This window comes from Pseudonaja textilis, chromosome 3, assembly GCF_049901715.1.
Source record: "Pseudonaja textilis isolate UNSWEBS1 chromosome 3, rPseTex1.2, whole genome shotgun sequence".
Taxonomy (NCBI): Eukaryota; Metazoa; Chordata; class Lepidosauria; order Squamata; family Elapidae; genus Pseudonaja; species Pseudonaja textilis.
The window spans coordinates 48,567,000-48,591,692 of record NC_141992.1 but is presented as its reverse complement, the minus strand read 5'-3'; the positions used below and the strand labels follow the sequence as shown (position 1 = coordinate 48,591,692).

The window sequence follows — 24,693 nt, the reverse complement described above, 5'->3', positions numbered from 1 at the left end:
GGATTAAGGCTCACTGGTGCCCTAAGTACTGACAAATCTTCATGCCTCCCCTCCTTTGTACATACTGTACAAACGAAGCCAAGCTTAGGCTACATAAAAGTTTTTGTGATTACCCTTTGGGTCTGGTGCCCTAAGCACGTGCTTAGTCTGCTTAATGGTTAATACACCACTGGATCCAGGATTCGCTATCCCTGCAGTATTGTTGGTATCCAAGCAACACACCTTCACCACATCTATTACAAAATTTGAGCCTTCTCCCACTGTCTCCTATCAAGACACACTCTGATAGAGAGAAGTTCCCTGAAGATGTGCTCCAGCACAAAAGGCTTGTGAAGACAACTCTGAAAGCTTGGAAGACAACATCTCTGGTCCCAATGACTGACCCAGATTGGATCCTGCAACATTATCCTGGGACACATATATTCATCTTCATTCGTAACTTCTTCCATCCAGAAATTATTTGCCAGTCCTGGATCTTGCAGTATGAACTTCATTTGAAGCGGTGGCTTAGAGGTGAATCTCCTGCCTCACAATCAAGAGGCTGTAAGTTCGATCCTAGGTAGAGACTAATATTTGGAATAGACTCTCCTGTTCAAGGAGGGGGTTGGACTAGATGACCTCCAAATGTCCTTTCCAGATCTGTTATTCTTTCTTCTCTTAGAGGTTTTCTCTTAGCCATGCCATTTGTTCTAACATATAAAACATAATAATCTCATGTGACTTCTTGTTCCTTCAAGTCTTTTTTAATGTTATGCGCCATGTATTCACAAAACATTATTTGTGTGTAGAACTTGGAGCTTTCTGTCAAATGTGTTGCTTACTGAAGACACATATACGTACCTTATTTTTTTTTTCATAAACTGAGCAAGTAGCTAGTTATAAAGCTAAAGTAAATTGTTTGTAAACATAAATGGGTATTTGTTTCTGCCTGTTACCATTACTTCATTGACCTACAAATATTGCCTGGGCCAGTTCCAGGAACTGCCTCATCAATTTTACTTTCCTCTCGGGCATTTCAGCTGAGCTGCTTGTGATTGCATTCTCCATCCTTTTGCTAAATACTCAAATTTCTGAATAGCATCTGGATTCTTATATCTTTTTCTTCTGTGCCATAGGCTTAAACAGGTTATGTGACTGCATTGTTTGGCTGCTTTTGCCTTAGCCACAGTACGATCTATTTGAAACAATGCATTTTCCGGGAAGAGGGTGCCTTTCATCCTTCTCCATTTTGACCCACCCCCACACACACACACACAAAAGTTGCCTTTAAATTTTACTTCACACCGTTTCTGTGTCATGGACTTTAATGAGATCAGACTGGACTCCAAAACCAGCTGGACAGAAAAACATGCAAATCTTATAAATAACTAAATCAATCCAGGCACCACACTTTGAATTGTAACACTAGTTTGTTTTCCTTTACTTGGACCACGGGACAATCTTGCTAATCTCTCCTTGCTGAAAGGAATTTTTGTCCTTTCTGCTAAACAACCAATGTGTGACAAATACAATACATCTTTCATTTTCTTAAATAAGTTTGCATGTTGCACAACAATACACACACAGTCTATCTTCTGAAGGGGAATGAGACTTTTCTGTTATTTTTATCATTATATTATTAATGGTCCATTTTCCCTGTGCTGCAGTGAGTCGTGCACTTGAGAATATTGTTCTCCTTGCTTGTTCTTCCTAGGGCAACAGGCTTGCACATGACCCAAGCCATTACATATGAAGCACCTCCTTCTTTGCAGTTGGTTTTGTAAGAAGTCTTGACATTTGACGTTTTTCTGTTCGAGTTACACTCAGAGTCTTGCAGGTGATACATTATAAAGTTAAAATTTGCCCGGTCTGTCATCTCATCAGCCATGACTCTGACATAGACTATAGTCTCCCACTTCCTGGAAGGAAGATTAAGATCAGAATAATGGACATTTCCGGCTGGCTACATACTTTTTGTCTCTCAACTTGTCTGGTCATTTCTGACATATCACCCACATGCAGATATATAGCTTACCCTTTACTGAGCTGCTTATTGCAGAGTCTTGTAAAAAGATCTTCATTTGAAATTGTAGGTCTCTTATCATTTATGAATAAAACTGAATATCTGAAACAGTTTTCTAGCTAAATCTACAATAGGATCAACAATAGGATCACTCATTGACAGCTGGATCATTCCAGCTGCTTTCCCATTTTGCAGTCTTCCACGGTCTTTGATCTTACTCTGCATTCATGGGTTAGGGTCCAGGACAAAGGCAGTCACTTACCACTTGAAAAATATTTTCATCAGGCTTTTTCATAGCTTGGAACATCCCTATTCCTACTCTGGAAGTCATCTGCTTTTCTTTCTAGTCTTCGTTACACATGCTCACGATGACTCACACTTCTATATCCTAACTCACTGCTCTGGGCCCATAACCCTGAAGACAGAAGCTATTTGTTTGATCCTGGAGAATGGGGTGAATAAGTAGAGAAGCAGCTATTTCCTTTAGACAAGAATCAAAAGAATTGTGTAAAAGGAAGGAAGGAAGGAAGGAAGGAAGGAAGGAAGGAAGGAAGGAAGGAAGGAAGGAAGGAAGGAAGGAAGGAAGGAAGGAACCTGAGACAAGCAACCTAACAGATTAAGAACAGAATAAGAGGATAAAGTGGGAACAGTGGGGGGTGGGGGGGAATCCCTAATTATCTACTCGGCCGGTTGTAAGGTAGTGAGAATCAGTGCAACTGAAATTGGCTACGCATATAATACAGTAAATTGGAGGAGAAGGCAGTGCTGAGTGCCTAAACTGAGATGGGAGGATGCATATCTTACATCATATGGAGCAGGAGAACCACTGTCTTATATAAGGCATGATAGAAGAAGAGTATAGCTGATAATGAGGTATGAAAGCATTGAAGATATTCATAAGCTGGCATGGGCTAGTAATAGCAGTATTAGTATCAGACAAAGGTGCCTCAAAAGTAATGGGAAGAAGAAGCCAGTTAGATTTCTATGCACATACTCTATAAGCTAAAAATGTACACAACTTTTGAACAAAATTCCAGAACAAGGAATGCTACCCCAAAACTAAGAAATAGTAGAAAAGTGTAGAATTCAGTAAAAATGTTTTTAAAATGAGATTCTATATCCCATTCCCAGCAATATTAGCAAGCTCGCTTGGAAGAATTTTCCAATGGGGTCTTGAATAATGCCCTATTTTTTAAATATAATTTAGAATGTTACCTACTCAGTAATTCAGGAAATCTGCTTGAGAATAGCAGATACATGCTAAATTATTCGTAGGTCTGGAATTCATGTTTAAATTTTTGATTGTATCAGATACCAGTGGATAGCTATAGATTATACAATTAAATGCAAAAACTCAGCCCTTAACAAAATCTGTGAGAAAGGTGGAAGTGCTTAAATTTCTCTAACTTCAAAATTAATCCCAGGACAATCTATAAGTATACAGTAATGAGTAAATAAAATTTGCATAAACAAAAAGCAAAATTCATCCTTCTGTTGAGCAACATACAATTGCCAAAACATTGTGTTGAGGAATTACAACACTTTATTGAAATAAAATTTTTAAATATGCTTGCTATTGCAGAAGGTCCAATGTCTTGCTAAGGGAAGTTATGGCCTAAGGCAATAAGGAATATGACTCTAATTTGAAGTCACTAATTTTATCATATTCTATAACATGATGATAAATTCCTCTTAAGGACATTATGTATTGAATGCTAGTCTAAGTTAACTAGTCCCACAAAATGGGGAACCAACACTTACTGAAGTTGCATCTACCAATAGCAGTATCAATCTAAGAATGGGAAAATTTGTGTTCAAAGAAAATACACACAAAAAGGTTTTTGCTGTGAATTAAATCCTTTTGTTCATATAATGATTATTTTGAGTATAAAATAAACAGAATATCAATTCTATTAAAAATCATTTCATCCAAAAAGAAGCAAAAAAGTTGTTGGATGATGCTATTTGTGGATTAAGAAACAATTATTTAAAAACTAGGTGGCTCTTTTAATATTAAGTTAAAATTTACATCAGTTTTGATCATTTGATTTCATGGTTAGGTCTAATAAGATTCCAAATCCTGACTTCGATGAAGTAAGTTTTGAAAATATTTATGTACCCTAGAAAATCATATATGAAAGCATTCCTTAAAAGCTATTTATTCTGAACTACATTTATTCATCAAATCTTGTCAGGTTTTAGTGTTTTTATTGGTGAAATAGACATTCTTTTTCTCCAGCCCTTATATAAATGGTGCATATCACCTGTGTCCTGCAGTGGATGAGTTTATCCCATTATGGGTTAATGAAATTTATATATTTTTTATTATTACATTAATTGCTTTGTATAATCTTTCCTCTCACTTATCTACATCCTCACTCCATCTTTCTAATTTCCAGGATATGTTGGATATGGGCTATAATTCTTTCAGATTAGATTCATCCTTGTTAGAATACACAAGACTATGATTAATGTATATTACAGTATTTAGTTTTTGTTCCCTCTTTCATGTATCCCATCCCATCCCTAGACCTTTCCTTGGATACTATTCGTCAGCCTCTACTTTATAAACATCTATTATCCTACTTCCTCTGAAGTTGGTTTATTTTCTGAATTACTGGACCCAGTGACCAGTTGCTCCTGAATAAGTCATGTGGCATACTGGATAATGTAAACAAGATATTAATGACCTCCAACTATTTTGTTTTATTTTGTTAGATTAAGATATTTTTGATGAATGCTGTTCTTTCAGCAGTACACCTGCTTTGCGTACATTGATAGTGTAATTTGAAAAAGAGTTATATATATATATATATATATATATATATATATATATATATATATATATATATACGCATGCATACACACAGTAAAGAAATATCTGTGTAAAAGTGCATGTGTGTGTGTGTATATATATATATATATGCATACATATATGTATATATAATTATTGCGTATACAAAAATGACTGATTTATGTAAATGTATGCATTTTGATTCTTGTTTGACTTTGTCTTCTTACCATCTCCTGATGTAGCTGTATGTTTACAAGCTGAGCTTTTATCATTTGGTATGATCAGGCCACTGGAATCAACTGGGGGAAAGGGAACATGAGGATAAACCTACTATCTAGACTGTGTCCAAGTAATGTGGAATTTCCTTCTTAAAATTATTTTTGCTCAATCTTGAAATTCGAAAGTCCAGTCCAGGCTTGAAACTCAGATGTGTCGAACAGTTAGCTTGCATGGTTCACGTTGTGACCAATTTAATTGTTCTTTTCCTCAGGGTATTTTCAGCAGATTCCAGTCTGGTGTTAGGCATCACTTTTCAAATTGTGTTGCTGTGCATTGATGCACTGGATTGGGGGGGGCTAGATGCTTGGTAGGATAAAAAGAGAGAAAAGGTGCAGGTTGAAGAGAATTAAAATGAGAGGAAGCAGAATTTACCATAAGCCTTGCAACAAGAAGGAAAAAAATATCCCAGTTGAAAGAAACTTTCTCCACTGCCAATGCCATTGTACCACCAAAGTGTCAAAGATGCCCCAAGAAAATCTACCTTCCTTGTCCAGAAAATAAACTGGAGAATGTTGATATTCTCATGCTGCTCCTGGAATGGTACTTTTCTTAATTTTCAGACTGTCCATGGTAGGTAGATGGGAAGGTACAGAACTACAAGCATGTATGTATGTGCATTGGGTGGGGGTGGGGTGGACATAGAGGCAAGCTTTTGAAGACATTTATGTGATATGCTGCTTGCTCAATGATTGAGAGCTTCTAGTAAACTTGTAACAAGTCAATCCAGGTCCTTTGCAGGGTTGTTGTTGGGGTGAAGACCCTAACCCATAGAACACATGTAGCTTTCACCCCCACCCCCCATACCATATGCAATTTCCGAATAGAAACACAGTTTCCATCACTTAACATTTGTGGCTAAACAGTGGATTTCTGGTGATGTGATTCCCCTTTTTTGTCCCAATAAGTAAGATTTGTTCCCATTTTGCCCCTGAATTTCTCAACTCCACCCAAGTCTGCATTTATTTGTCCCATCCATTTCAGTGACCTCAACATGTTACTGGCCATGGTCTTGATGTTCTTGCAGGTCAGAGGTTATATGAAAAAAAACCAAAATATATCACCCAGAAAAGTTTGTTTTACCCCCTCATAAATCAAATATCTTGTATTATGCATAATGGCTACCATAATGGAAATGTTGACAGGAATCTGTGGTATGTATTCACTATGTGACTCCAGGTCTATAAGATAAATGCCAGGCCCAAGAAGAGATTGTGGGTTTTGGTTGATTAAAGCCTACTAGATTTAGAGAGGAGCACTTCAAGTTGGAAGAATGTGTTTCTGTCAACAAAGCTACATATTAGAACAGTGTTTCCCAATTTCAGCAACTTTAAGGTATATGCATTTCAATGCCCCGAATTTAGCAGCCCAAATGCTGTGCGGTTGAAATCTACACATCTTAAAAGTTTTTGAGATTGGGAATACTGTATTAGGAGATGGAGAGTAACGTTCTGTGTCATGCCAGTCTGCCTCTTCTTCCATAAAGAGCAAAAACTATACTTAAAAATACAATAATAAAAGGATTATTTTATTCATGCATAGTGTGTCTTGCCTTGTTACTTTTTTGGGAAAGGGTCAGCTCTCATTATGTCATTGTCAAGATACAACAGAGAATTGTGCTCCTATGCCGTGTAGAAGTGGGAATTTTTACATATATAAATAGATACTCCACATTTAATGTATGGGAAAATGTTTGACCAAATTCCCAATTTCATATAGCTATTAAAAATTACAGGAAACGTCAACTACCTCTTGTTATTGTATTTAGAGAAAGCATACAAAATATATGCTAATTCATTTTTACTTTGCGGGGGGAGGAAAGAGCTTATATTTATGGTTGCTATTGATATTTGAAAACGTCTGAAGAAATTTGAGGCAAATCAATGATTTGGTGCATATCTCAGTTTATAGCAATAGCACTTAGACTTATATACCACTTCCCAGTGCTTTACAGCCCTCTCTAAGCAGTTTACCAAGTCAGTATATTGTCCCCAAGATTCTGGGTCCTCATTTTATTCAACTCGGAAGGATAGAAGTCTGAGTCAACATTGAGCCGGACAGAATCAGAACTGGTGAATTGGAACTAGCCTGCAATACTGCATTTTAACCACTGTGTCACCATACCTCCTCATGTGATTCACCTAAGTCTAAATCATTATTAGTAAATATTCTACAGTTACATTTATGCATGCGCACACATTTCAAGAGGTGGCATTATTTTCTTACAATGGAGCAATTTCAAGAGTTGTACTCCATTAACAAGACCAATAATAACTGTTAGTCCACTGGATATTCTAATCAGTAGTGGTATTCTACCGGTTCCACCCAGTTCTACCGAGCTGGTAGCGGCGATGAGCAGTAGAGACTGAACTGGTTCTCTCCAACACTCTGCTGTTGGGTCCACCTGCCTGCCCAGGCTCCTATATTGACCTTTATTCCCTGCTTTTGAAGTGCAGCTGCTTTGTGCGGCAAGCAAATTGCTGGGCGGCAGCTGCTGAAGCAACAGGGAGAATGCAGGATTGAAGGAGGTGAGTTGGAAAGCCTCTGAGCCTGGGCAAAGTGTGCATTTGGTGCATGCACACGTGCAAAGTGTGTGTGTACAAGCAAAGCACGCCCACCAAGCCACGCCCACCAAACCGGTGGTAAAAATTTTTGAAACGCACCACTGATTCTAATATTTAGAAGCTTTTTAAAAGTCAAAGTCCTTGTTGTTAAAGGAAATCCAGACAAAGGTACACATATGCTCTGGAAACATATCTGCAATTTAGAAATAAGTATTGTGGTTGCCTCAGTCCCTATGAATTTAAAAAACCTGGAAAATATAGTGAAAGTTGACTAATAGTTTGGAAAACATCCATAGGTTTTCCTGCTAGGTTAATTGAAGGAATAAATAACAGATAATCAGAGTTGGAAGGGACCTTGTAGGTCATCTAGTCCAACTCCCCACCCAAGCAGGAGACCCTACACCATTTCTGACAGATGGCAGTTCAATCTCTTCTTGAAAGTCTCAAGTGATGATGCTCTCAACTTCCGAGGGCAAGCCATTCCATTGGTTGATTGTTCTCACTGTCAGAAAGTTTCTCCTTATTTCCAGGTTAAATCTCTCCTTGTTCAATTTCCATCCCTTGTCTGGCCTACAGGTGCTTTAGAAAATTGCTTGACCCCTTCCTCTCTGTGGCAGTCCTTCAAATATTGAAAGACTCCTATCATGTCTCCCCTGGTCTTTCTCTTTACTAGACTAGCCAAGTCCAGTTCATGTAACCGTTCATATGTTTTAGTTTCCAGTCCCCTAATCATCCTGGTTGCTCTTCTCTGTACTTTTTCTAGCATCTCAATATCTTTTTTAGAATGTGGTGACCAAAACTGGATGCAGTATTCTAGGTGTGGTCTTGCTAAGGCTTTATAGAGTTAAATAAAGCTAAATATAGCTAAATAAAGAAACTGAATTTCCTTTGGCCATTATGTCTGAACTAATAATCTTCCAGAATGGCAATTATTCCCTACAAGTGTTTTCCTACAAGTGTTTTCCTTCCTGCCAGATAAGTAACTTCTGACTATACAATGCATCCCAATGATGTTTTTTTCACTTTTAGAAGTTGAAGAAGCTTCTTGGATGAGAAGCAAAATATCTTCAAGGAAAAACAAAGGAAGTATAGTTGCCTTTGGAAAAAGCACTTTGGGGACACTAATGACCTGGATGATTGAGAATCTCCATAGACATTAGGTCACACATGCATCCGTGAAAACCTTACTAATATCAATCATTTATCATCATCAAACTTTGGACCAGTCACTCTCATTCACCTTAAAGTGTTTTTATGAGGGGAAAGTAGTAGGATGTGTATTCATTTTGTGTATTCATTTATAAAAACAATAAAGACAGAATATAAATGAATAAAATATTAATTACTTCAGCAGAAGAAAAGCCACAAGATTGTTAGTTTTGTTGTTTAAATCACTCTCTAGCAGTTACTTTGTCAGATGATTGTTTTTCTGCCATTATTCACAAACTGCAGCATGATTGATTTTCTTGGTTGTATGGTGCTGTTTTACAAACAGAAGTAGAATCAGTCTTGTAATATCTCCTTATTTTGGAAATAGAATAATTATAAGGGGGTTTGTGTATATATATATATATATATATATATATATATATTGCCTCCAAAAAGAAGTCTAATCAATCCTCCAAATATGTATTTCTCATCAAAAAGAACGAAGTCTAAAATTGAGACCCAATTTTAAGATAGTCTAATAACTTAACAACAATCCTTCACTCTAAGCCAAGTATGAATATGTCCAAGGTCGTATTCAGTGGAAGTTGCCCAGCATTTAGTGTCTTTCCCAACTATCCTCTCTATGGGAAGGCAGAGATTAAAAAAAAATAGTTGCATGAATGCAACTGACTATTTCAGACATTAGAGACATAAACTGTCTTTAGATCTACTTGATCTTGGATCAAGGACAAACCAGATTTTTGTGTAAGCTGATATTCTCATACTGAAAAGAAAGGTTATCAAAGAGCCATGGTGTTGTAATGGTTAGAATGCAGTATTGCATCTAACTCTACCCACAGCCTGGAAATCAATTCTGACTGGTTCAGTGCTGATTCAGACTTGCATCTTTCTGAAGTCAGTAAAATGAAGACCCAGATTGTTGGAGTCAATATAATGACTCCGCAAACCACCTAGAGAGGGCTGCAAAGCACTATGAAGCAGTATGTAAATCTAAATGCTAATAGCTGAATCCCTGAACTGTTTCTGCAACATGCTTACGATTGCCCCTTTTTCCAATCACTGTTTATACATGGCTGTAAGGTGCTGAATCCTGACCTTGTAGGAAAAATTAAACAGAATCTTGCAAACTTGATGTACAGTTTCTCACAGTTACAATCTTAGTCAGCATTTCTTATATTAACAAACTAGTCCAATGCTGAAAGAGGCAGATCACAAATTATCTGAAAAAAAATAGGATGAGTATAAGGATGTCATATAAATGCTATGAGTGCAGGCTAAACACAGTTCCTAGATAAGGAAGTAGCAGTGGAAAAGCAAAATTCTACCCACCCTTCCTCCAGGGACTCACTTGCCACTATTCATCCCTACCTGCTTTGGGCTTCAAAATTAGCACTTGGAGAAGATGCATCATTGTGGGGTAATCATAGCCTGCCTCTCTCTACAGTTATACAAATTGCAATTACATAAGCCTAAGTACCTTTAAATTTGGATTCCTTTTTCTGATTTAATAAAGAACTTGAATATGGAGGATCTTCCAGTAAATAGCATGGAAAATAAATTAAGACTATCCAGTGGTGACTTCCAAAGTATTTCTACTAATGAAAGAGTTGAGCAACCTGGTTTAGAAACATAATCCAATGGTCTCTTATCTTAGAGGGTTTTTTTTTTTTATAAAAAAAAAACCCAAATCCACTCAGGTTTATTTTTCAGTAGACCTACATAGTTATCTCAGTACTGAATCCCAGCCTGAAACTAGACTCGAATGGGTCTAGATAAAGGCTCTCCAACCCCCAGGTTGCAGCCCACTACCCCTTGGAACTGGGCCATGGGAGTCGGTGAGCACCTATGTGCAGCCCCATTTGTGCAAGCAGTGGACCTCCCGCCTGTAAAAATGGAATGCAGTAATGTAGAAGGACATGTCCTGGTATGCTCATGTAACACCTTAGCTTTGCAATGTACACTGTCTGGTTGCCACAGTTTGCTCCTGAGTACAACTTAAAATGCTGGTCATTACCAGGGGGTGAAATTCAACCACCTCACCCCAGCTCAGGAGAGATGGTAGGGACAATTTGAATCAATAAAAAATTGCCCCTGGTTGCTATTACTATTATACCAAGCCACGCCCAAAGCCACGCCCATAGAGCTGGTAGGGAAGAATTTTGAATTTCAACCCTGGTCATTACCTATAAAGGCATAAGACCTGGTAGCTTGAGGGACTGCCTATCTCCCATAGTATCTGCCCAACGAGTTCAATCTGGCAGAGTTGGCACCCTCCAGGTTCCATCAATTAAACAATGCCATATGTCTGAGGAGATCCAGGTGGCTCTCACTCTGCTGGGGTTGACAAAAGTATTGGAGGCTTTCCTCTTCACTCAGACCTTTGGCAAGCACAAGTAAAGTTCCCCTTTGGACTGTGTGTGTGTGTTTCTTTTCAATTCAGTCCATCTTTTTTTCAGCCTTGCTATCTTTAAAGGTAAAGGTTCCCTTCACACATACGTGCTAGTGATTTCCAGCTCTAGGGGGCAGTGCTCATTTTCATTAGGAAGCCAAAGAGCCAGTGCTGTCCGAAGACATCTCCACCTGTTGTTGCTTTTTTCCCTTCCTTTCAATGCTTTTATTTCTAATTGTCCAGAATCACTGGAGGACATATAAAATTAAATAATAGCTGATCTGGCACCTTAAGAAAGGATATATTTTAATTCCAAAGAATATTCACTTCAGTTTAATACTCTTAGAAATATTGTTCATTCTACATACTTACAACATGCTCAACAAATCTAAAATTTTATATGCTGGGCATGAAGTTGATATTCCTCTTGGTGGCAGCACCTAGCCAACGTTGGCTAATTTTGAAAATGTAAGAAAGGTTACAAGAACTTGGTAAGTAAGACCTGATTAATACTTGCATAAGAGATTACCGGGAAACACGAGAGCTGTAAACTAAGGTTGTCTTTTTCCATTCCGTTGTTGTTGTTGTCATGATTATCTAAGGCAAATCTCTTCTAAATTGTTTCCAGTAAAAATGTACAGACACGTCCATGAGGTTGTCAGGAATTAAATTCAGCACAGAGACTTGATCTTACCTTAAGTCAAATACTGAAATCTTAAGGAACTTCAGTGTTTTAAGAATTTTATGTATGCCATAATCAATGAGCTAGTATGTATTGGGAGCATAAGATTCTTAGGTGAACTGGCTTTTTTTAGTAAAATAATAATATGTCAACTTTTTTTGAAAGCAGATATGAGTAAAAGTAGAAGCCTCCTTGAAGTTTTGGTGATAACTCTAAATATTGTGTCAGTTTCACATGATTTAGCACCCACACTCTTTTAATTTTGGTAGCCCAGACAACTTCAACTTGCATACATTTCAGACTCTCTCTTAATTTTCAATGGCAGTGTCGGACTTATTATGCAAAATGACAGTCACAATGACTTTACTTTTGATCATCAGCCAAAATCTGTCTTTGCTGATTTCATAAAGGAACATGGTTGGGCCATAATTTGTAATTCTCAGTGTAACCGCTGCACTACCAGAAATTGCAGCAGAATTTCAGGAAGTGTCTCCAACAGAATTTATCTGATTTAGAATGAATATCATACTCCAGCACAGGCACCCAGGTGCAGTCCATACACCAGAAAAACCTGTATCATTGCCAGGACCATGTTCAGGCAGCCTTGGGGTAGGGTGGGGGCTGTGTGCTTTCTTCAGTGTTTCCCAAATGCTCAGCTAGTTGGCCTCCTCAAGCAGGCAGGTGCCAAATTGTTCTTGTTTTGGGTCAGCCTGAGCTCCAGTAAGGAGCTGCTTTGCACAATCCTATTGTCTTTCCCCTTAAGAAAGGTTTGTTCACACACTGAGAATGGGTGACTCTGTCCTTCTGTTAACAATACCCCAAACAGTAACTACTTTCATTCACTGCATATATGGAAAACTAATCAAGCTCATTAATATCAAACCTGGACAGACTTTCTGGCCTACCCCTTTGAATTAAATTACAATTTTGCATTCCCCTAACAAACATAAACACAATACATTGGTCCAGCCTGATTCTAAATTATTGAAACACCATTATTCTGAATTCCAAATCGTGTTTCTTAGTTCTTCTCCAACACCAGGCTTGAAATATCAAAAGCCTGGCTGTTGTGCTAAGAACAAGAGGAAAAAAGCAGACTAGAAAATCATTGGAAGGATAGCCCCCAGGCTTGTTGCTGTCAGAGAAACAGACAGTTGAGATTTTTGCTTGTTACACAGAAATTAAAGGAATGTTAGAGAGCATAGGAATTTTAAGCTAGGTCAGAAGATTGCTACACAATATTATAATTGCCCACTGTTAATTTACAAAGTTGCAAACAATGTTACATTGCTCCTTTGATTTCAAATAGTCTTCCAATTATTAGAAAAGAGGTAACAGTCTTTACAGTATCAATATTCTCTTTCCTTTTCCATCAAATTCCTATCTTCTCTGGATTCCCATACCATGCAGCTGGAAATATTTAGATTATTTTTTCTTTTCAAGTGAAAAAACAACAACAAATACAAAACCACAAAGCCTAGAATGAAATCTGAATGGTCCAGTTCATTTCCTTTTTGCCATTTTACTTAAACAGTAAGTGTTTGTTTCCCAGACACAATTAGGGTACCCAGGAATGTCTACAGTCCATCAGCCAAATCCAATGGTCTTTGTCAATAGTTGCTTTTAGCTCCATCAACATTGCAGAGGATAAAGGATGCTATTTCCAGAAATCCTCCAGCCCAGAAAAAAATCAGTTATTTTGAATTTGTTCTCTTTGCTCTGCTTTTTCAGACAGGGTGTACAAATTGGTAGACCAGCCTTTGTGAGATATCTGGTTTCCTGATGATCCCTTTCTTATAATACTGCCGAATTGAGCGGCTCAGCTTGTCGTAGTTCATGGCAGGCCGGTTCTTCCGGATTCCCCATAGCCGAGCCACCTGGGCAGAATCTTCAATCTTAAATATACCTAGACAGTAAATATGAGTAACAAGAAAACCATTTATGCTGGCCACACCCTCCTTACCATCTTATCACTATTATGATATTTTGAATCAGACTAATTATTAGCAGAAAAGATGATTTGTTTAATAAAAAGAGGAAGACATGTTTGCAAGGAACCAAACAAAAAAAGCAAATAAAAGTATATTTGGAGAAGCCAAATCAAAAGCACTGTATTTTTAATGTTATTTATTATTGGATTTATAGCTTTGCTTATTGCTTATTCCAATGCTCAAATCAGCTAACACGTTAGAAAATGCAGTGTATAAAACAGCAAAGTTCATATAATTCAAATCAAAATCTAAATTAAAACTGAGCAGTAAAACACATACGAATCCTGACAAGCATCAGACCCATCCCACTGCTCTTATACATATTGACAGTAGCAATGGTCCTTCACAATTGAGAGTAGCCTGAATAAATTGCCTATTTGGCCACTCTATTTCCCCCTTCCTAGTTTTCCCTTGGTGTTCTATGTCTTTCTCTCCCTCTTTTCCAGTTTTGGTAAGCTGTAGTGCAAACTAACCATGACTCTTAGTACCTCAAAAAGAGAGCTGGAACAAGTGCAGCTTAAGCACACACAGAGCTTTTTTTCAGAATTCGGTGAGTGGGGTAGGCTAACAATTTCAAGCTTTGGGGGCCTTTTGGAAGTGTGGAGATGGCCAAAGGGGTAAAATGGATTTTCTGACACACTGAAGACACCAATATCGCACATGAAATTCCTCCCACCTTTTTGTCCCTGGGGAATAAGTTTCTTATTTCAGAAGGCCTTTAGAAAAGGACTTTTCAAGCTATAGAGTCTTGGGCTATCCAAATAAAGAATTTGCCTCCTATTTTCAGCATTAAATCAATATCACTGACCTTTTTCCTTATTGAGCCAACGAATGAAGCGACCATAGTTATGAGGCTTCAGCAGAAGCTCTTTCAAAAACTGCCATAGGTGAATGGGCTGGCCTGAGCAGGATGAATCTACCTCACTGTCGGTCCAGTTCTCTTCATGGCCTATAGTAAGGAAACACCCATCCAAATTAATTTTTAGAAAGCAATGTACTTTTTATTAGAAAAAGCAAGTTATTTTACGTAGGAACAATGGCAGGGTCATCAGTTATCAGGAACAAGTTTAACCTTCAGATTACAATATATTTTCTGTATATAAGCATTTACAGCATCAGTATTAATGCCCTATTTCTTTCTAAGCCAATCAACAACTGTAATATTCTACTTGGTCTAGGATCAAACCACCTAAATGTCTTCCTTCTCACCATACGATCATCACACTGATTGAACCACACTGGAAATATTCTTCTTTGTGTCCCACCCAAAAGTATCAGATTTTTCTATGTCCAAAATTTAAAAGAGAATCTCCTTACTCTTATATCTGGACTACAGTAAACCCTCATGTGGTAGGTACACCATCATGCCTTTTTTTTTTTACCGTTTTCCACCAGTCCCCATAAATTTCACTTTTTCAGCAAGCCTTGAAAATTTCTAACTTTATTTTTGTGACATTTGTTTTTTAAGCTATTGTTTTTGAATTATTTTCTCCACTGTGTTATCTTGTTCTTTCATTCTTTAAGTGCCAAAGGAATGCTAGCTCTGATTTAGGAGAAAATTATGTTTCCCCAAATCTCCACTAATTCAAAACATGGTACATGTTATCTGTGTGTGTGTGTGTGTGTGTGTGTGTGTGTGATTCTCCCTCCCTCCCCCTCTCTATCATCTATCTCTCCATCTCTCCTTCTGCTATATTGTAAAATAATATATATAATAATATAAAACCCATATACTAAAGGTACATATTTTAGTCAATAACCATCTGGTCTTAAAAGGACTATACAATTTCATCTAACAATATCCAGACAATAAGCAGAACTAGAAGGCAGCTGCTTCTACTGCGTGAATTGAAATCATATAGAATAGAATTCTTTATTGGCCAAATATGATTGGATGCAGAAGGAATTAGTCTCCAGTGCATAAGTTCTCAGTGATCAGTCATGATCATAAACATACTATTATGACATGTGCTTGTAATAAAGCAACATTTGGGTTCTTGAATACCTTTTTTCTGTATTCCTATAACTTCTTAGCTTTTTGACATTTCTCTATCACTAAAGTGTTTTTATTATTAGAATAATTGATAATATAAAATAAAATCTATTTTATTTTTTATTGTTACCAACAGTTAGCTCACCACAGTAATGAAAGTCCCCAGGAGCAGTTTTTTCTTTCATCCAGGCAGCTGGAAAGCAAACATAACATGAAAAATTAATCTAATGGATTCTGACAGGCTGAATTTCCCCACTTTTTCCCATTCTTGAGGTCCCTTAAACAGTGCTTAAAGAAAGCCAATAGCTCATGTAACTGGAACGGATGCAAAGGCCAAAACCTTGCTCTGTAGCCACTCACCATTCTACCTCAAACTGATTAGCACCAAACTGTTCCAATTCAAAGATCTGCTAAAGCATGAGACTGAATACTGAGACAACATCCCCAAAAAGCAGCAAGAAGCCAAAAGCACAAGCAAAATCAATAGCATGGATTATTTAGAGAGCCTTGTTTTTCAGCAGTAGTTTGGAAGTACCAGCAGCATAGGAGAAAAATCCCTCTATTGCTCCTACTACTAAAAAAGCTTTTGAAGAATGAGTTTTCAGTTTCATCATTTTTTTCTTGATTCTCTTACTAAGTACCTGACTTCCAAATGTCCAGCTGAGCATGTAAAACATCGCCACATGATGGAGAACGTTGACGGAACCCTTCTTCAGTCATGTCACATAGCTCCTTCCCAGACAAGTCATGGAACGATTTTCCAATCTGGGGCAATCGATATTGGTGTTCTGTCCATAAGATCCACTTTTGGACATTTCCCGGACTCCAGTCTGCAGGGTCTACAAAAATACCGCAAAATATATATATTCTAAAAAGTGTGCATATTGCTTCATTCATAATTTATTTTCAGAGCAAATATTCTAAGAAAATATTCCAGGTGACTACCATGTAAATGTCTCCACTTTTTGATATTTTCATAGTTCTGATACATCAGCCAACATACAGCTATCGTATCAATGTTTTCTGCTAAGATTTTAAAGCAGTATTTATCTCTGAAATATTAGGCAGTAACAAAGCTATCATTGGAACTGCCAAACAACAACAGTCAGTGACATCCAAACAATCTCCTAGAGAATGGTGCACATTGGATATGGAGGCAAGTCTGATGTCAGTATCCTACATTGACATGGACAGTCTGTGGCTGATAAGGGCTGGTGATAGCTCCATATTAGTCTTTATTTATTTTTCTTGTTTTCAGAAATGTTCTAATAATTGAAGAGGTAAAACAAGCAGGTTGGCTTTTGTGTAGACAGTTTGCTTTTATATTTGCGTTGGCAGCATTTAGATGCTGCCTACAGTGTACTGGGAACATTTACCTGGCCAAAAAAAAAAAAAAATCTACTGCAGCTAGAAGAACTAGAGGAGAAGCTTGATTTGCTACGCTATCCACATTTATTGCAATGAAGTGCATGTTCCGTAATTTTAATTTTGAATTAAAAGGGGCACAGTCCTCCTTTAGTCTGCAAATTTTGGTAACCTCAACCTAAATGAAAACCTTCCTGTCACTACTTCAGATGACCAACTCTTAAGAGTTCCTCAAGTTTGGATATGGTACCGTTTAAATTGACCAATCTAAAATCTAGGCAGAAACCTACTTTGGTTTCAAAATGAAAGCTTCACTTCAGAGCAGGTCATTAGATCAAAGCATCAACCAACACCCTTGATGATGTGATTCCTTCTTTGTTTATACTAACTTTGCCCCTCCATTGTGACCTTTATGAAGAATGCAACATACTGCATGATCCAAAAGCTGATCAGTATCAGAGTGGTCAGTAATCAGAATAGGCAATCATTGGGTAAAATGTAACTTGTCCCCCTTGCCCTGAAATAAAGTGAGAGGAACCCCAACCTGCCATGGTCCCTCATCCTGATATCCCAGTATTGAGGGGTTGGTGTACTATTTTCTTTGGTAATAATGTGTTCTAAAAGAAGACATTTCTCTATTCATGCCTAATCTCTGTCAGTTAGCCTAGCACAGTAGTTGGATGCTCATTAAGTACAGATGGATGCATCCATATGCATACACGTGAATGAAGCATTTGGTACCTGGAAATGATGAATAAAGTGAACAAAGCAGAAACATTGTTTTATAAATTAGTGGCAGGGCTCTATTCTTCTCTGGATATTTCTGGCCTTTGAGTTCTATTATTCACAGCCATCATGAATTAGGATCAAGATACTGGGTCCAACACTATCTAGACAGTTCCAAAGCTGGCTTATTGCAGCCTTCCATAATTTGACTCAGTTCATCCAAATGTTAACTGCTTTTCTTTTAGCTCCTGGTAGCATGTCTAATGATGGATTATAATGGGATCACGCCTGAAAAAAACCTCAGCTGGGGAAGCCTGGTTTAAATTTTCTAAGACTTATCCTAATAAGGAATGAAAACCGCATGTTGCATTTTAATATTTTTTTCCACTTCCTGGTCCTAACACCCAGCCAGGTTTTGCTCTTTCTAATCACAGGTTTGCAATTTCTCCTAGAACAGTATTGAGTATTGCTTGAGAAGTCTTACAGTGATTTCTGTTATATGCAAATCATATGTAAGTGAAAAACCCAGAGACGGTGTCTTTTTGTAACGGAACAGTCTATATGTGCATATCAGGAGAAAGCCATTCTCCCTCCAATTTCCCCCTTGCTACTTTGCTCTAATTCTGTCAAATCTTTCTATTTCCACTGTCATGAAAGAATATTTGAGCTTTGATAACCAGCCTACAATGATTTTATACATAATTGTATAACAAATAAATAAATACGGTTGAAAGTTTATTTGATCATCACACGCATCAACTCCACTTATACTGGGGCTTATATTCCTAATGTCAGGATAAAAGACATATTAATAAAGACTTTTCTAAGACTGTAATGAATTTATTACCATATAAGTTAACTTGTTCACTTCATCAGAGGCATTTTGTGATTGATAGTATCTTATACAATTAAAAAATGGTTAGTCTTTAAGGTGCCACAAAATGTTTCATTGTTTTTGCTGGAAAGAAAACAACATGATAGTCTGAAAGGAGTTAGAAACCAATGATAGGCAAAGAATATTGCCAGTTGTTGGCAAATGATCACAGAAGCCTCACTAGTTTTGCAATGAATGATTATGTCACTACATACACATTTTTTATTTCGTGGGCTAAGCTGTGCCAAATATAAGATCTGCGGTACTCACCTGCGGCAATGTTGAGCAGTTTACAAGCTGTTTCAATGTCCTTGAGCACTTCACCCACCACCATTGTCTGCACCTGTTCCAAGGAGTGCTCCTCAAGGTGAAGACTGGCCTGATAATCCATCTCAGAGGTGAGGCTCAATCCTTGACTGTCAATGATAGGACACTGCTCAGGTTCCTTATGCACTTCCGTCCTGCTTCCTTGATCGTTGTGTTGAGTTTCACCCAAACTTTTTGGGACCCAATTGCTGTCATCTGGGTAGAGCATATTGAAGTACTGCAGGCAATAGGTGGGAAGGGTCTGCTCAGGTGTAGCAGGGGGGCTTGGGCTGTCAAGGGACCGCCAGCTTGGGCTGTCGGGATCTTGAGCAAGAGGTAGCTTCTCCAGGCCAGAAAAGAGTATAGGATCCTGAAAGGTGACCCGACTGTGAGGCAGAGCAGCCACACCTTGGCCAGCACTGCCCATCACTCTGTGCAAGTTTTCCTCCAGATCTATCATCAAAGAAGAGAGAAGAAAAGAAGGGGGGGTGGAAACATATGCCTCAGTCAGAAGGGATGGTTTGATAATAATTTCTGCATTTCTGCCCAGTGATCAGGCACAATGGAGGAAAGCTAAGCCTGTTAAAGGAAAAGAAACCACCGAAGAGTCATTCTATGGCCAAGGAGACCCCTTGATGAAAACAGGTTAAATAGCTCTTCAAGGGCCCAGGCAACTCTTTCCTTCTGGGTCACTGGGCAATAAAAGGGCACGAGAAGGAATCATGATAGGAAAAGCAAATGCAGGAAAGAACGCTACTGGGGATAAATTTCTGGAGAATTTCTCTCTAGTTTCCAAAGGGCAAAGGCTAAGAAAGGAAGACAGGCCCAATATGAGGCACTCATCTAACAATCCTTGTGGGGAATAGAAAAGCAAAGATGAGTAGAAATGAATCTGGGGCTCCATGTAAATATTCAGAGATGGTGGGGGGGTGTCTTTATGAATATAATGTATGTGAATGAATGGGAAGAGTGATGCAATAAATAAGCACTGTCTGCCTATCATTATTAATTAATCGCCTTCACCTTCGTTATTCACAGGTTTATCCCTTGTAAAGTGATAGCTTCAAAGAAAGATCAGATTGTTTTTAAAGAACAATATTTCACATCTGCAGAAATGCTGATAGCCTATTCCAAAAGTGCATTTAGTATTATTATCTTTTGACCCCAAATATGATTGTATAAAATATCATTAGTCTCTGGATTAGTTTCTTTAAACCATACATAACCCAACCCTTTACAAGGCAGCATAGACAAAGTAAGACTGCACTGTCACTCTTAGGCTCTTCAGAATGACAGATTTGGAAGGGACTTGGTGGGTCTTCTAGTCTAACTGCCTACTCAAGCAGGAGATCCTATACCTTTTCAGACAAATAGCTTGTCCAATCTCTTCTTAAAAGCCTCCAGTGATGAAGGCAAGCTGTTCCACTAAAACCTTCACCTTTTCTGTGTCCAAAGCAATAGAGAAAGGTTTCTCCTTTACTCAGATGAAGGGCAATTCCCACTTACATAAATGCAGTATTTGCAGAAGTTAAATTGACCAACATCTAAAACTATGGCTAAAATTTTGAGGGTGGCACACCTTTAAGGCAAGGCAATTGTTGATCTCTCAGATATTATACAGAATTTGTCATGTCTTCTTTTGGCTAGGTGATTTTTTCTCCCAGTTTATTTGTTGGGAAAAACTGGAGATAAAATATCAACAGGAATCATTTACTAAAGATTAAGTGATATTAGTTGTGGATTTGTCCTACCACAAACAACAACCCCCCACCCAGCTACTTGTTTTTTGGTGTCATTCTCATCGACCTTAGGTTTAAGATGAGCTTAAGCTACAGAATATTTGCATTTACCACACCCACTGAGTCAGAATAATTCCAGTTCAGTAAGTGTGTTATGCATCAGAGGCAGGCAGAGTTTCACACAATTAGTTGGATGCACATTGGACACCAATATCAGCTTTAATATTCAACCCCCTCTTCCCCCCACCCCATCGCCCAAACTAACACCTATAACTTGGATTTATCTTTAAATGAGATTAACTAAAATTAGAACACCAACATTCTGATGAAATAGCTGGGTGGGCATCACCACCATGAGTCAACTATCCTGAAAATATTTTCACAAATATTTTTGATTAGGCAACAAACTGTCTTTCAGTATGCTAGGTACACAACTGAGTCAATGCAAAGGCAAAGAGATGCAGTGCATCCAATTTGATCTTTGATCTGTTACGCTCTGAAATCATATTCCGGTGGAACATTTCAACTTGTCTTTATTTTAATCTTTCATCCTTTCCATCTGTCTTTGGTCCTAGAAAATGGCCTGGGCTCAGCAGAGTGGTAGATGAACTTGCTGGATTTCCATGACAACCTTTGCAGAACCAAACAGAAAGCCTGAGGGCTTAAAGTGTGTTGGGTGGGAATGACAGGAGAGGGGAGGGGGTTCTTCTGAAATGAGAGTGCAGTCAAAAGGTTGTTGTTGGAGACATCATGCTGGAATGTAGAAGCTCGAGTAGGTGGCTCACAAATACCTTCTTTCCTAGATATTTTTCTAACACTGCACAGAAGCTAAAATCAAACAAGTAATTCCCTTCCCACTACTCATCTACTCAATATTTTGGAACACCACACATATTCCAGAAATACCTTGCTGATCTCAAAACTACACTGGGTTAACCCTTGGGTAGGAGACCATGAATAAAGTGCAGAATTATAATCTAGTCTGGGAAGTCAAGGGCAAATGCCTTCCACATGTTTACTTAAAAAAACTTTGTGGATGAATCCTTGTAGTTCATCAAGAATTGCACTCAAACTGGACTATATTTAGTATTCTGTAGTCATTCTAGTTCATCAACGAAGGGTGAACATAGCAGTAAGCAAAGCAAAAGTAATCTACACAGTGGTCGAAAAAGTCAAGAGGGTAGTTGTGGCATTATTATTAAAACCTTGCCTTTTTGGTGCATGTGTCAATGCTGAACAGGGTCAGGCTTTGATTCAGTGGCCATAGCCAATCTCTTGACCTTTCTGATCCCTTCCATATATGCCACCGAAAGAACATGTGCATTTTGAATGCCATACTTCTGGTCTCCAGCAGTCCAGGCCCTTGGTGACAATCCAATACAAACAGATCAGTGTGCTGCATAAGAAAGCTTGTCTCATTCTCTCTAGACGAATACAAGTACATAACGTTTAGCTGCGAGTAAGCCAGTTAATTCAATAAGAAACAGTTATAAACAGACCTGTATAGGATTATCCTGACATTATACCAGCTAAAGTTAGCACATTTCAAACATCTGAGCATCAAGACCTGGCAGGCTGGATACATCCATTATCCAGAAAAGAAGCACCTGCTCTTCTCTTCATTCAGCAAATGAATGAGTCACAAGATAGTTGCTTTGTATGGAAATAGATTCTGTTGAAAGTGTAGAAATTTAATATGGGGCGGGGGGAGAACAAATGAGAATTCTCCATGATCAGGCAGAAAAGAATGGGTAATAGTAAGAAGTAGTGCCTTTTCCTGTTCAGAAATATATTATTTGCTTGTCAAAAAAATATCAGCTCAGTTAAAATTCTAAAAGTAGATTAAGTGTATTCAAGGGTAGGAATCATCTTTATATAGTGCTTGTGGGAGGGAAAACAACCCAGTTCATTGCCTACCCAAAAACGCTTGTGAAAATATTTCCAGGATAATGGTGATGCCCGATCTGCTATTTCATCAGAATGTTGGTATCCTAATCTTCGTTAAGATTAGTTAGTACTTTGTAAATGCCTAACATAACAATGCAGGATTTTTTTCCCTCTCAAGTAGCCTGCAAAACAATGTTCAAACATCCTTCTTGCTTCACAAAGTAGATGGAAAGAGTTTACAAAACTTCTCCTACTTCATTTTAGCAATGAAATTATAATAAATGAACCCGCGTCAGAGAATGTGCAGGGATTTCTCTCCGCTACCACATCATGATTTACACAGCATCCATCTTTTAGGATCTGTCCACCTTCTAGATGCACGAGAATTATAACTTTTTGGAGCACAGCAGTGATCGTTAGTGACTCTCAAAATAATGCATATTTAGTATAGTTACATAATTTTATTGAAGATGTGTCCTGCAAACTGGTTCAGTTCAAACTGCCCTCCCTAAATCTTTGCTTCCTTTCAGCAGCTAGAATTCATATCTGCTCCCCAGAAGGAATCATGTACAGTAAATAAAATAATAATTAAATATCACTGTTTGCCACAGGCCAGAGATCTATGATGTGTCAATCAAGCAAAACAGTTAAAGGCCATTTTTACAGTCTGAATTGTTTTGAAACGAAACTGGGTATACCTGTTCTCACTCCTCCTGCTCATGATTTAGCCCACATCATTATGAGGTTAAAAAGTGGGGCACTGAAGAACTGAAAATATTTACTTAGGCAATTCTAACCTGATGAAGATATTAAAAATTACAGAATATAATACACTGCTCAAAAAAATAAAGGGAACACAAAAATAAGACATCCTACATCTGAATGAATGAAATATTCTTAGTAAATACTTTGTTCATTACATAGTTGAATGTGCTGACAACAAAATCACACAAAAATTATCAATGGAAATCAAATTTAGCAACCCATGGAGGTCTGGATTTGGAGTTACACTCAAAATTATACACACTACAGGCTGATCCAACTTTGATGTAATGTCCTTAAAACAAGTCAAAATGAGGCTCAGTAGTGTGTGTGGCCTCCACGTGCCTGTATGACCTCCCTACAACGCCTGGGCATGCTCCTGATGAGGTGGCGGATGGTCTCCTGAGGGATCTCCTCCCACACCTGGACTAAAGCATCCCCCAACTCCTGGACAGTCTGGGGTGCAATGTGGCATTGGTGGATGATGTCCCAAATGTGCTCATTTGGATTCAGATCTGGGGAATGGGCTGGCCAGTCCATAGCATCAATGCCTTCATCTTTCAGGAACTGCTGACACACTCCAGCCACATGAGGTCTAGCATTGTCGTGCATTAGGAGGAACCCAAGGCCAACCACACCAGCATATGGTCTCACAAGGGGTCTGAGGATCTCATCTCGGTACCTAACGGCAGTCAGGCTACCTCTGGCGAGCACATGGAGGGCTGTGCGGCCCCCTAAAGAAATGCCACCCCACACCATTACTGACCCACTTCCAAACCAGTCATGCTGGAGGATGTTGCAGGCAGCAGAACGTTCTCCATGGCATCTCCAGACCCTGTCACGTCTGTCACATGTGCTCAGCATGAACCTGCTTTCATCTGTGAAGAGCACAGGGCACCAGTGGTGAATTTGCCAATCTTGGTGTTCTCTGGCAAATGCCAAATGTCCTGCACGGTGTTGGACTGTAAACACAACCCCCACCTGTGGACGTCAGGCCCTCATATCACCCTCATGGAGTCTGTTTCTGATCATTTGAGCAGCCACATGCACATTTGTGGCCCGCTGGGGTCATTTTGCAGGCAGTGCTCCTCCTGTCCTTCCTTGCACAAAGGTGGAGATAGTGGTCCTGATGCTGGGTTGTTGCTCCTCCACGTCTCCTGATGTACTGGCCTG

General features: G+C 38.5%; 1 protein-coding gene across 2 annotated transcripts in view; it reads right to left on the bottom strand.

Annotated features, from left to right (window-relative positions):
- Positions 1-5,866: 5,866 nt before the first annotated feature.
- SPDEF (SAM pointed domain containing ETS transcription factor) overlaps positions 5,867-24,693 on the bottom strand; it is a 30,165-nt gene continuing 11,338 nt past the window's right edge. For both annotated transcript variants that reach the window (XM_026719977.2, XM_087929595.1), the window contains 5 exons: positions 19,097-19,585; positions 16,503-16,700; positions 16,007-16,054; positions 14,677-14,817; positions 5,867-13,783 (listed from right to left, as the gene is read on the bottom strand). In XM_026719977.2, the coding sequence (XP_026575762.1) occupies positions 13,605-13,783; positions 14,677-14,817; positions 16,007-16,054; positions 16,503-16,700; positions 19,097-19,559 (1,029 nt within the window). In that variant the 5' untranslated portion in view covers positions 19,560-19,585 and the 3' untranslated portion in view covers positions 5,867-13,604. The remainder of the gene's footprint in view (positions 13,784-14,676; positions 14,818-16,006; positions 16,055-16,502; positions 16,701-19,096; positions 19,586-24,693) is intronic.